General features: G+C 34.6%; 1 protein-coding gene across 1 annotated transcript in view; it reads left to right on the forward strand.

Annotated features, from left to right (window-relative positions):
* The window catches only part of LOC144967750 (uncharacterized), a 192,396-nt gene that overhangs the window by 148,990 nt on the left and 28,406 nt on the right, over positions 1 to 15,000 (forward strand). Inside the window, exons 7-8 of the mRNA XM_078905341.1 lie at positions 452 to 616; positions 14,066 to 14,231. Coding sequence (XP_078761467.1) covers positions 452 to 616; positions 14,066 to 14,231 — 331 coding nt within the window. The remainder of the gene's footprint in view (positions 1 to 451; positions 617 to 14,065; positions 14,232 to 15,000) is intronic.

Raw genomic sequence — 15,000 nt, forward strand, 5'->3', positions numbered from 1 at the left:
TATTACGACACGTCCTGATTTATTTCTACATTAATGCTCAATTTTTTAATTTTTTTTTTTTTTGACAAAGTGATGGTCAAAAATGTTTTTTTAAAAACTGGCATTTATCTATTTATTTATTTATCTATTTATTTATTTATTTATTTATTTATTTATTTATTTATTTATTTATTTATTTATTGTTCATATATTTATTTATTCTTCTATTAATTTGATATTTTCTAAAATCTATTTATTTGCAATATTGATTAAGCTGATATGAACTTGAGGCGTTCCAATACGTTCTGACTCTATTTGTTAGTGATGATAAACAAAAAATGCTGGAAAGATCGTATAACATATTTACAAAACTAAATCATCGTTAATTTGTAGTACCCTAAATGACTCCGATTAAGACTACAACCAATATTATCATGATATATCTATATTGTTTTTACCTCAAACTACCCAGGTGACAGACTTTGCCTGGTCCCACGATGGCCGAATGGCCCTCATCTGCTACCGAGACGGATTTATCCTGGTAGGCAGCGTCGCCGGACAGCGGTATTGGTCATCCATGCTTCACTTGGACAACACGACCATCACTTGTGGCCTCTGGTCGCCTGATGATCAACAGGTAAGAAATTTGTTGTTGTTTTTCACAAAATGAGTCGCTTTCCACCTCCACCCCTCCCTTCCACCCCCCCCCCCCCCCCCCCCACAATCATTGTTGTTGATTGATGCTATGATGTTTTGTATTAATTTCAAAACTGGGACTTAAATGTATAGACACCGATGGCGTCTAAAAGAGTTGCCAGTTTCATGTCATAAAAATAGAACCTAAGATATTGATGCTGTGCGTTTATCAACATTTTGCCAGCCAGATATAACGTATCAACACATATAAAACAATATTTAACCTTAAACACTTATAGTCTGATTGATACAATTCAGTGAGAGCTAATCACAAAAATGGATTTTTTAAACAATAACAAAGAGCTGAGTGAATTCAATTCCGATCTATCAAGAAGCCAACTGATCAGCATTCCAAAATCTGTACCGTCAGCTTGTCAGTTTTAGTACACTGTATAATCAAATTCTTGCTTGGAATCTCGTGCGTTAGTACATTATGTATATTAATATTATGTTTTATACTCAACAAACAAATAGGAATCAAGACTTTGGGCTGAGAATATTACAAGAGATTAAATAATTGACCTCATTAAATTAAAGCTTTCTATACGCAATCGCTCTACTCAGAAATAAATGTTAATAGCAGTTCCTATTTTAAAGACCTTGACATATTAATTGATATGTGGATCTGATCTGTTGAACCCTGCGTTGAACTAGTTGATCTTGATTGAATACCTGTAGTAAGAATGTCCAACGTTGCTTCTTAAGCAATGCTTCATTGCATTAAATGATTTTATCATTCTGTTATTGTTTTTATTGATGTTTCCATTCATCCACGCTAATTTTGACCCAAAACACGTTTCTCTAGCTTTGATCAGAAAAAAATGTACATATTAACATATTAAAAATGACTCCAACATATCAAAACGTTAAACTCTATACTTCAAACGATGTCTAATATTTCAAGACATTTTGGTGAAAAAGGATAGGTTGACAAACAATGGACAAACTTTCCCATCTATGTTTACAACGATGTCAAACCGTTTTGCGACCTGAGCAATATTTTCCTCTCTCAGGTCAAGGTTATCATGCTTTTTGTTATATACAATCTGTTTAATCAAAATACAGTCATTAAATCATCGAAAAATATTTCATAATATGCAAATGATTGACGTCAATTGTGATTTGAACGAGGTGTGATTATTTTATGTCGTCGTTTGATGTTCTGAAAATTATTATATCATAAAAGCCTTGTTATTTATTTAAAAATATTATGAGGAAAGAGTCAGCAAACCAGGAAAGGTCAACCATCATGCCCTGACCTTTGATGACTGAAATAAAGGTGATTATGACGACTTTATGATGTAATGATTTCAAAAACAACCTTTGGCATTATAATGTCAAAAACATTTTTGAAGTATATAATTCCAGCATGGTATAACAGTCATACATTACCTTCAGAAAACGAAGGCCAACCGAAGCTTGCATAAAGATGATAAATTTCAAAGATGAACAATAATGGTCTGAATTATGTATTATGACGGAATTGCTCAGAGGCTGTCCATTGTATTGAAGGCTTTATTGAAAGCTTCCATCAAAGACAGTAAATGTGGTTTCTCAAACTGGCCTAGTCTGAAATTACGAAAATTGCGATTATTTTGGCTTTCGGTTCGATTTTATTCGGTTTTTTTTTCATTCCAACATATGTACCGGATTTCCTCAGAAAGTCAACACTTGATTTGCCCTATTTATTGTGGGAAGAACGATCCCAGAGAGAAGGACTGGCAAGCAAAACAGAAATAAAAACAAAATTCTCTCTTGTCAATATCTCCGTGTTTTGTGTTTAAACCCGATTAAGGTCAAAGGCAGAAACTGTTTTGTATTGTCCCCTTTTATAAGAGTCGTATTCATTCATTTTATTTTTTCTCTATCTTAAAACCTAAAAGAAGTCTCAGGTTTCAGACATTAAGTAGACAAGTTGAGTCATCATAATCATCAATATAGTATGAATTATACATTTTTGGCTATAATGAGAAAAGGCTATGTTTGTCTGTGTCACGTAAAATTGTCGAAATTATCCTCAGACGTCTCTTCTGTTATGATTACTCCGCTGTCTGTAACAAAACATCTGAATAACAGGAACTTGTAAGACTGGGCAAGGTGTGGGTGTCTGACAAGTGAAAACATTAAGATGTTAGGAAAACAATGAACGCACATTGTGCGTAAACTAATGATGATATGAGACTGTCCAGACCGTAGCATGGATGGTGTAATCAATATGGAAAGATTCTTACATTGGTACCACTCTGGTGTACTGTGACAAAAGACATCAGCTTTTCTAAAAGTCACATATCTGCTATGCCTGTAAAATCTTGGACTTAAGAAAATTATTGACATTATGAGAGTCATTTAAATATATCGATATTTCGAAGAAAACAAAAATAAAGGTTTTTGTTTGAGAAATGAATTATTGTTTATTTTAGTCAACATTTGACGGGGTTTATTTTACTTTTTTTAAAGGTTATATTTGAGAGAGAGCGTAAAATTCTCACTATCAATTTCTTTAATGTTTCTAGTTACAATTAGGTGCGTTTTCTCAAGAGTCAGGTTGACTAGAATGCCTTTGTGATCACTGACAGCGAGGTCCACCACACTCATATCCGTAATATAATTATTTGAGTTAGAGGAAATTACTCAATCTAGGATGTTACCAGCTTGTTGTGTTGGTGTTTTATCATACTGATTAAGATCAAGTTCGATTAAAATCTTTTGAATGCTTTCCACATTTGATGACCGGTGTTAAATAGTAATGGTAAAAGTCACCAATAAAAATGAAAAGCATTTCTCTTTAAATCGCCCTATTTTTTTTCTTTCTCGATCATCCCTCTTTTCCTCCTCCTCTTCATCGACCTCCTCCTCCTCCTCCTCCTCCTCCTCCTCCTTCTTCTTCTTCTTCTTCTTCTTCTTCTTCTTCTTCTTCTTCTTCTTCTTCTTCTTCTTCTTCTTCTTCTTCTTCTATAACTCCCTTATTTCTCCCTCCATTTTCGCTCTTCTCCTCATCCCCATTTATCTTCTCGATGTTCTTGTTTTATTTTTCCTTATCCATAATATGTTTATAAATAAAGCATTTTTCACGCAATATGTAACAGCAAACAAAATTAAATCGAGATAAAATTCCACAAGTGTCGTGCGTCATCGTTTCCAATTAATTAAAATGGAAAATGAGATACATTTATTTCATACTCCAATTGAGCACCAAACTCAATTATTATCACCAGCTCACTGACGCAATCGTCATAATAGCCATTGCGAAACCTAGTTCAATTTAATACTAAATTAAGCACAAGTTAATTACACAACATATAAAAATATTTTATTTTGCAATCGGGTTTTAGAAGGCAGCAACATGTTCACATCTTTTGATAATTATCTATAATAAATGTCTTTGTCTACGAATATCATTTTGACGTCTTTAAATTGTTACAAATATATGGGAATGATAACGACTCGTCTACAAAATCAACAGTGTCGGTGATATACCGACAAACCCGCTTTTTCATATAAATCAGAAAACTTTGACTTCATAAATCAATAGATTGGCTAGTAGAAGTCTCAAAACTTGAGACTTTAGCACAAGATTCGGATTTCAGAAATTCACCACATTGTAATCTCCTTCAATCGATTTCTAAATTGTTTTTATGACCATAAAGGGTTGTTGAAGGGCCACAGCTATTCATGTAAAGGCAATTACTAGCCTGTAATTAATGGGGCGAAAAGAAGGATAAAGGATATATTCAACTAAACCTTTAACGTTAAGGTTTTCAGCTCGGTTTTTCCGTTTTCCGGTATCAAAAGTGACACAAGCCTAGCAATTCCCAACAAAAGAACAATAAAAGAGCATCCCAACACAGGGCTTCATTAGAGGTTTAAAATGATCAGCGCTTATATGAAAGCTTTTTGTCATTGTTTGCCAGCCTAAGTTAGGTATAATATTATTCTATCGCATGTCATACCATCAGAACAAAACATAAATAATTGACAAAATGGCTTTTTTTTACATTTTATTCCAAAACCACTTACTTCAAAAATCAATCGATTTAAATGACCCTCAAACTGCCAAATTTACTCTTAAATCAGAGACCTCATTAAAGTCATTAAATGGCAGAGATGCACTTATTGGAGGCCCGCGACACCAAAAATAAAAATAATAAAGATATCATTGGCGTCCCTGTCTTTTTTTTTTATTTCGTTGTTTCCATTTATAATCAGCCAAGAATTTGATTAAATTCTTTATACTTGCCACTTTTGAATAAAGAACCATAAGCACACAATATATTAAGATTGCTTCAGTCCTGATATGTATGCTTGTTTGAAGTTTTATGATATATATCATTATTTTCGCTTTTGTACGCTTTGCCTGAATTCTTTCCAAACCAGATTTTTATTTTCATCTACGTTTGTGTGATGATTACATATTATTATTCTTTAAACAGATATTTGCTTGAATTTCGTCATGTTTCTATCTTTTTTCTTTTGTTTTTTGTTGTTTTTTTTAAACTCTATAGTTTCAAGCGTCAAACAATTTTCTTTCAATATTTCCTCCTGACCTCCTCTCATATTGATTACTTCAGAAATGAATTTTCACTCACTATTTCACAGTTCAATTCCCAATTTCTTTTGTGCTTACAGTAGCAGACATTATCTTATGGTGAAATGGTCTTTAGGATTAGCTACTTAAATTATTCTCGACCTCGTATTGATAAATTTAAATAGATTTTTTTATTGTTTGGAAACCAGAAAACATCTTATTATTTTAGGGCGCCTTTCATTTCTTTCATATGCTGTGTTTATTGTTTTAAAAATTGTTGCTTTTTTGAAAATACCGAAGAGCCCATATCGGTTGTCTGTGCCGTCATGTTCTATCCTTTGCGAGTTACTGTTTGCATTAAATTGTATTGTGCAATATAACGACCACTATTGTGATAGTTTCATGAATGTGAATCATAATTTGGAGGCAAGTCTTTAATGTTAAATCTAATATTATAACAACGACATCATCCATGTATTCTGATATTACTTCAATGCCTAGTCATATCAAATTGAGGGAAACGTTGGACCGTTCCATATCTAGAGCCGTTTACAAGTAATACTAAACAAACATTTTAAACATCAATTTTGATAGTTACTCGTAATCAGATTGCATCCATTAGTTCCACTTTATTTTCTTAACAATCACCATCTTGCTCATTTGTAAATGCAACAGCTCTAGATGCAGGTCTGATAACCGAACTTGAATTAACAATTAATTTTGCTTTGGTTTGAAAGTATTTCAACTGGGACAATGAGACTCGAATATTTAGGTTACTAAACTTGTAAATAAGCATAATTTACCTCTGATTCTTTTGGATGGCATTATAAGAAGTATGATATTATGTGACTCAAAACGAAAATAATGAAAATCAACAACAACTACTACAACAACAACACCAACAACAACAACAAACCGAAGTGCAACATTTTTGGATACCATCATAACAATAATATTTATCTTATTCTATTCATAAGTTCTTTTTATTTTTAATCCATTAAGCTGTCTGAACTCGAATTTACCCGAATCATTATCGTAAGGAATTTGAGCAATTAAAAGGCAAGGATGTTTATGAGAGCCTGTTCTAATTCTATGGAAATGAAGGGATTACAGCCACTTTAATTGCAACAAAGTGGATCACAAGAACCCATTCTAATCCCCCTCCTTCTCCTCCTCCCCCTCCTGTTTGTTATACAAGTAGGGGACAGCGTGGCTCAGCGGTACGGTCTTTGTTTCGTACCCAAAAGGTAACGAGTTCGATCACCAGCCGCTGCGTTGTGTGGCCTTGAGCAAGTAACTTTTACTCAATTTCGGCTTTTCCATGCTGTCTGAACTCGGAATTTACCATTTGGAATAGATAAGGCAATTTCCCCTATGGGATGAATAGATTGAATTTTATTTTTTTTAAATTTTAAAGTACAAGAACAAAATTAATAATTTTACATGAAAAATACGAGATTGTGAATATGTTTTGGCCTCAGTAAAACAAAAAAGGTCTAAAATGAGTAATAATATAATAGATAGCGGTGGGGGCTGCCTGAAGCCTGGGATCCTGAAAATACTAACGAAAAAGATCCCATTCGAAGCCTATCCATTTTCACCTTTTGGTTAGTATTTTAATGATAAAATCGTGGGATAAAAAGCAAATAAGGATCATTATTATATAATATACACTGGGACCACACAAACAATACATAAAGATCTAGACGTATATGAAATAACATTAATTTGCCTCTATACATTGGTCGATCAAAGAAAACGTGCATTTTGTCGGATGCTGGCAATACACTGCTTTTTGTTTGTTTGTTTGTTTGGTTTGATTGCTTTTGTTTTTGTTTTGTTTTTTTGTTTTCAATTGTATATTGGCTAGAAAAAGTAAACTTGAAATCTAAATCAACTGAAATGACTCTCAATCTATTTGCACAGGATAGTGTAAATGTTGCTGCCCGAAGCTCGAAGAAATAAATAATAACGTGAAGTTGAATGTAAGCTTCAATTTAATTACAAAAACAGATCAAATGAACGTTTCGGGTTTCCCCTTTATCAACAAAACAGGATGAATGAAACACCGCATATGAATGAGATGATGTGGTAGTGGCGTAGTTAAGATGAGTAAACAAAACATTGGTTGGCAGGAGTCGAATCAGAAAATATTCAATATTTAAAGAAAATCTTTTCTGTGTGGATTGTGTTCTGTTTGAGTAGGTCAGAGTAGGGTTTATTTGGTTTGTCATTCCATTTTGTTTTCAAGTATTACTTTGTCCTTCCTACCATTTTAAGTACAAATCGGCTAGCTGGATACAAATAGATATGACACAAAGCCTATATTTATGTTACTGTACTCTGAAAAATAAGTTTTAAAAAAATTGACCAGAAAACTTGTCATTCAAATATCGATCGATTAAAAACTGACCTCCATCTTGTCAAAAACTCTCAAACTCGTGACCTCAAATCTCATTGTAGCCTTCAGGAAAGCGGGGGGTAAAGTTCAAGGACATCCCAGATTTGATTGTAGTTTTTGACAAGATGAAGGTCACTTTAATCAATCGTTATTTGACGAACAAGTTAAATATCTAAATTCATTAAATTGTTGCCCCCCCCCCCCCACCCCGAGCACGACAGTATAGATAGTATGCAGATGACGTCACTCAAGCCTTTGTTATTGTTTTTGCCATCCGCGTTTGTGAGTTGTTCTCACTAAACTGTATTGACCAGACTATAACAGTTCATGGTTACATAGAGTTTGTGTGTTGGTCCGTTCTACTTCCGGATGGCAATGTTGTGAACTCCTTGGCCAAGCGCATTCTATCTATATACCACATTATAGTGTGATATCGGGGTGAACGAGGGAGGAATGAAAAGTGACTTGACTTGACAATTAAGATTACCAGAAATTAAAAATTTTATTTTTTCTTACTTTAAATAATCATTTCCTCAATAAAACAGCCCAATTCTAATAGATTTTACTATAAATTCAACATTTCAGCATCGATGTCAGGCCAGCATGGCACCGCTTTGGGATGACGTATCACATTGATCGGTTTTTAGAAGAAACCATAACCAATGTGGTGTCTGTCCTGTTTGAAGTTCAGACAGTAGAAAATGCTAGAATTGTACATTTCCTTTCTTTTACAAATACCCTGTTTGTGTCCGTTCCGTGAAGCTGGTGGCTCTAAGCGGGGGCAAATATTGTTTTCTGGCATGACATTTTAATTTTTTAAAATTGAGCCTTTATATAGCGCAATATCCACTTAATGTACTCAAAGCGCTTTTCAAGGGGACCCTGGTCAACAGTAACATTTAATATTTAGGACGGGACATGACGCCTGTTAGGCGATGTTACAATTCTGTAAACGGCCATTTACTCATTTCACACCTGAGGACGATGAGAGAATGTGAGTAAAGAGTCTTTTCCTAGTACTCAACTATGCGCCGAGCGAGGCTCGAACCCAGGACCTTCCGATCCGAAAGCGAGTGTCATACCACTATACCACATAGCACATAGCCGTAATAAACTAATTATTTTATTTATATATTTTTTATATTCAATGGGGTTTTTTTTAATTTTCCAAACTCGTCTTTGAGAGGTTTTATAGAACTGTAGAATCAAGGGATTTGTGGAAGCGCCACTTTCGCACGACCTCTATTAATTGGTTTGGGTAGAAGAAACCATTAGTAAATTGGCTTATAGAGAAAGTGGTAGCTTTCTTGTCACGTCCAACATTAGAAAACAGACTCCCTCCTGGGGTTTCTCAAGAAATGTTACCCATATGTGTTGATTTACGAACAGTGTGTGTTGAGACAGCATTTTTTACACATTGTGTAATGTTGGTCACCGAGGTTTACAAGCGTAAGACCTATACTTCCGTATTCTGAAATTAAAAAAAAAACAACATGGATTAAGATTTAGGCCAGAAAACTCGACCTTCAAATATTGATCGATTAAACTGATCTTCATCTCGTCAAAAGCTCTGAACCTTGGGACTTCGCGAACAGGATCGACCATCACTAATTTCGCGACCCCGTTTTCACGTCTCGAATTTGAATTATATGCCGGATAGATCCTATATTATTATAGGGTCCTGGCGTGTAATTATCATAAATCGCAAAATTGGATTTATAATTGAAACAAACAAAGGTTTGGCATGGTGAATTGAAAAAAAAATTGAGCTTGTACATTGTGTAATCTCCATTAAATGTGCTCAAAGCGCTTTACAAAGGGTCCCTGACCAAGAGCAACGTGTAACATGTTGAACGAGACATGACGCTTGTCAGGCGATATTACAATATTATCCAGACAGAGACAATCCTGTTAACGGCCAGGTACTCATTTTTACACCTGAGTACGGTGAGAGAATGTGAGTAAAGAGCCTTTTTCAAGGACTCAACTATGCCGAGCGAGGCTCGAACTCAGGACCTTCCGATCCAAAAGTGAGTGTCAAACCACTTGGCCACATAGCTTGTCTTGCAACATCGATAATTGGGGTTGGAACTTCATTTTGAGCCAAAAACAAAACCCCAAGCTTTATCATCCTTATATTACATATCATAAAAGGAGGAATCAACTTCGTTCCAACCCCAATTATCGAAGTTGAAAGACAGGCTATGTGGTCTTGTGGTATGACACTCGCTTTTGTATCGGAAGGTCCTGGGTTCGAGTCTCGCTCGGAGCATAGTTGAGTCCTTGGAAAAGTCTCTTTATTTACATTCTCTCACCGTACTCAGATGTAAAATGAGTACCTGGTCGTTAACAGCGTTGTCTCTGATGGAAAAAAATTGAATTATCGTCTAACAAGCGTCATGTCTCGTTCTTTATGTTATGTGTTGCTCTTAGTCAGAGATCCTTTGTAAAGCGCTTTGAGCACGTTTAGTGGATAGTGCGCTATATAAAAGTCTCAATTAAAAGACATTTTAGCCATGAACAGTTAATGTCAACATAGTGTTATTAAAACAATATTCCGTGTAACCTAATAAAAATAACCTTCACTAGAATAATCTTTTTATTTCGACTTCTCTGAGCCCAAATGAATCTTTACCCTCATTCATGTTCATGTTTATTTTGTCCATGTTTTGTTTTGTTTTGTTTTTTTCATTGATTCATTTTTTACCCCCAACACCACTACTGAAATGGTTTCAGTGTGCCTTGAACAAAGCATCCTTGCAGGAGAGCCATTAGAAGGTCTGGCACCGTTCGTGATCAAGCTGGGCTCTGTTCAACTGAAGGCTTTCAACGCGTGAAAAGAGTTGCGACAGACAGCTCAATAGAGAATTATTTTGAAAAGTGGATACGATACTAAAATGGATAAATCGGAATAATCGAACAAAGGGAGCTAATCGAGACGGTGATTAAATTTGACTTTTTCTTACGAATAAGTCACGCGATTTCAACAGCGTTGCACTTGTTGTTTTAATAAAAATTCTTATTGCACTGGGGTTTTGGCGTGATTTAGTGTCATATTTATGTTTTGCATCTTACTTTTTTATGGATCTTCCCTTGATAGTGACAACAAATAAATTGCGAAAAATAATAAATGCTTTCGGATGTCAGCATACTCCGGATACAAGAGCAATGAATAAAGACGGTATACCACTAGTCTACCCTTCTTACCCTGAAAGAAAAACACGTTTTGTAAATTTTAGTATAATAATTCGCCCTTTAAAAATCGATCGATTAAAATGACTCTCATGTTGTCAAAAACAATCTCATACCGGGGACTTAAGATTTCCCAGAATACGACAATAGCAGTAACCCACTTTTATTGTTGCGGGAATAAATAATATTAATAATTGTAACCGGGTGAAAATTATAATGTGATGCTAAAAATGCTACTACAGTTTAGGATCAGAAAACACTGATACTGATAATGGATACTGAAAACATGAAGAGTTTGACAATATTATAGATTTGTGACCAAACAGGTGATCTCAAGACGGTATTTTAATTTTGCGGTAAATCCGATGCTTGTCGATATTGAATTTTAACCCTCTCCATACAAACTACAGGAAAAATCGTCACATTCGTTACGATACAATCAAAGTTTTTTCTCATTCATATGTCTCTTGTACATAAAAACTGAAAAAATATTCTGTTATAATTTTAATAACTTAATGTTGTGTAGTATAGCTTGTTATACTGAACAAAACTATGTATAGCACGCACTTATTCCTTTTGAGTTAGGGTTTAAACATCTATTTTTGTGATGGATGAGTGTGGCGTTTTGTGGGAAAATCCGGAAAATGGTCGGTAAGGAAAGATTTATGCTATGTCACATCCAGATAGAACATGATTTAACATTCTAAATCAATCTTTGGGGCACCTCAAAGTCACCAAATAGAACATGATTTAACATTCTAAATCAATCTTTGGGGCACCTCAAAGTCACCAGATAGAACATGATTTAACATTCTAAATCAATCTTTGGGGCACCTCAACGTCACCAGATAGAACATGATTTAACATTCTAAATCAATCTTTGGGGCACCTCAAAGTCACCAGATAGAACTTGATTTAACATTCTAAATCAATCTTTGGGGCACCTCAAAGTCACCAGATAAAACATGATTTAACATTCTAAATCAATCTTTGGGGCACCTCAACGTCACCAGATAGAACATGATTTAACATTCTAAATCAATCTTTGGGGCACCTCAAAGTCACCAGATAGAACATGATTTAACATTCTAAATCAATCTTTGGGACACCTCAAAGTCACCAGATAGAACATGATTTAACATTCTAAATCAATCTTTGGGGCACCTCAAAGTCACCAGATAGAACATGATTTAACATTCTAAATCAATCTTTGGGGCACCTCAAAGTCACCAGATAGAACATGATTTAACATTCTAAATCATTCTATGGGACACCTCAAAGGCACCAGATAGAACATGATTTAACATTCTAAATCAATCTATGGGGCACCTCAAAGTCACCAGATAGAACATGATTTAACATTCTAAATCAATTTATGGGGAACCTCAAAGTCACCAGATAGAACATGATTTAACATTCTAAATCAATCTATGGGGCACCTCAAAGTCACCAGATAGAACATGATTTAACATTCTAAATCAATCTATGGGGCACCTCAAAGTCACCAGATAGAACATGATTTAACATTCTAAATCAATCTATGGGGCACCTCAAAGTCACCAGATAGAACATGATTTAACATTCTAAATCAATCTATGGGGCACCTCAAAGTCACCAGATAGAACATGATTTAACATTCTAAATCAATCTTTGGGGCACCTCAAAGTCACCAGATAGAACATGATTTAACATTCTAAATCAATCTTTGGGGCACCTCAAAGTCACCAGATAGAACATGATTTAACATTCTAAATCAATCTTTGGGGCACCTCAAAGTCACCAGATAGAACATGATTTAACATTCTAAATCAATCTTTGGGGCACCTCAAAGTCACCAGATAGAACATGATTTAACATTCTAAATCAATCTTTGGGGCACCTCAAAGTCACCAGATAGAACATGATTTAACATTCTAAATCAATCTTTGGGGCACCTCAAAGTCACCAGATAGAACATGATTTAACATTCTAAATCAATCTTTGGGGCACCTCAAAGTCACCAGATAGAACATGATTTAACATTCTAAATCAATCTATGGGGCACCTCAAAGTCACCAGATAGAACATGATTTAACATTCTAAATCAATCTTTGGGGCACCTCAAAGTCACCAGATAGAACATGATTTAACATTCTAAATCAATCTTTGGGGCACCTCAAAGTCACCAGATAGAACATGATTTAACATTCTAAATCAATCTTTGGGGCACCTCAAAGTCACCAGATAGAACATGATTTAACATTCTAAATCAATCTTTGGGGCACCTCAAAGTCACCAGATAGAACATGATTTAACATTCTAAATCAATCTTTGGGGCACCTCAAAGTCACCAGATAGAACATGATTTAACATTCTAAATCAATCCATGGGACACCTCAAAGTCACCAGATAGAACATGATTTAACATTCTAAATCAATCTTTGGGGCACCTCAAAGTCACCAGATAGAACATGATTTAACATTCTAAATCAATCTTTGGGGCACCTCAAAGTCACCAGATAGAACATGATTTAACATTCTAAATCAATCCATGGGACACCTCAAAGTCACCAGATAGAACATGATTTAACATTCTAAATCAATCTTTGGGGCACCTCAAAGTCACCAGATAGAACATGATTTAACATTCTAAATCAATCTATGGGGCACCTCAAAGTCACCAGATAGAACATGATTTAACATTCTAAATCAATCTTTGGGGCACCTCAAAGTCACCAGATAGAACATGATTTAACATTCTAAATCAATCTATGGGGCACCTCAAAGTCACCATATAGAATTTGAAGTTTCAAAACAGTAAGGGTTATGTCCTATGAAGCAAACCTTTCAAGTATTTTTACTCATAACCCTCTCCTTACCAACCATAGGAAAATCGTCACATTCGTTACGATGGTTACGATCCAACCAGTATTGTTATCATTCAGATTTCTTTTGTAATTCACACAATTTAAAGAACAAAGTTTTATAATATCTAAAACACGTGGCACTGTGTTGTAGCGCTTATTTTAGCCATCAATATTATGCATAGAATGTATTTGTTGCTTTTCTGTTTGAGTAAGAAAAAACTATTTTTGTGTTGGGTGGGTGTGAAATTTTGGGGAAAATTCTGGAAATGGCTGGTAAGGAAAGGGTTAAATCAATTAAATAATACCAGATAATTGCAGTTTTCTGAATGATGAAAATGCGACTTGGCACGGACGTTTTGAAGCCCACCTCCTCGAAAAAAAATGATTATGCAAAATTATTTGATTATTTTCCATCACTGTTCCCAGGTGATGTTCGGTACCCTGGACGGCCAGATCGTCGTGATGAGTTCTACAGGCTCTGTCGTCACTCAGCTGTCCATTCACGAGGGACATGAGATTACAGGGATGGCCTGGTCGTGTGAGAGGTTCAACATGGAGGAGGCAGAGACGAGCAGAGATCAGGGGGATGGGGGTAAGTCATAGACATAACATTTCAAGATGCACACTAAGCATTTTTTCTCTCTGTTGAACCCTGTCTTTTGGCATTCGATCCGCAGACTTCTTTACGACACTAGGGGTCATGTTCCAAAATATTTGTCAAGTCATGAATATTTCATTTGATTTATTGGTACAATACTGTTATCAAATTTTAATATATGACAAAGGCTTTTACATAATACACACACAGAGACACACACACGCATATATATAATATATATATATATATATATATATATATATATATATATATATAAAATATTTGTCAATTCGTGTATATATTTAATTTGATTTATTGATGCAATACTAACATCAAATTTTGATGTATGACTAGCTGACATTGGCAAAGGTTGTTACATAATACAATATATAATATGTCCATATTTTTTATATATTTCATAAAATATCCTGTTGATTCTGATATGTTAAATGTCATTATGCACTAAAACAAATGTCACTTTGTTTATCAATACTATAAAAATACCACAGCATTATTGCATAGAGCAATATTTAACACATAGTGTCATCATTTAAGTGCTGTGTGATATTTTATTTCAGCATTTCATTTGATCTTATCAATCTAAAGAAAACGTCTAATCCCCTTGAATTATTTCTAATATATGTTACAGTGAATGGCATAATCAGTCGGATGGTGAAAAAGTTTTAACTGAGATATTGCCAAGTTTAGTTAGAAGGTCAATTTTTATCCAAAATGAGTTCTTGTCATAAATCAACCCTTTTTG

The sequence above is a fragment of the Berghia stephanieae genome, chromosome 3, assembly GCF_034508935.2.
Source record: "Berghia stephanieae isolate SIO BIC M18660-M18661 chromosome 3, UCSD_Bste_1.3, whole genome shotgun sequence".
NCBI classification, from domain to species: Eukaryota; Metazoa; Mollusca; class Gastropoda; order Nudibranchia; family Aeolidiidae; genus Berghia; species Berghia stephanieae.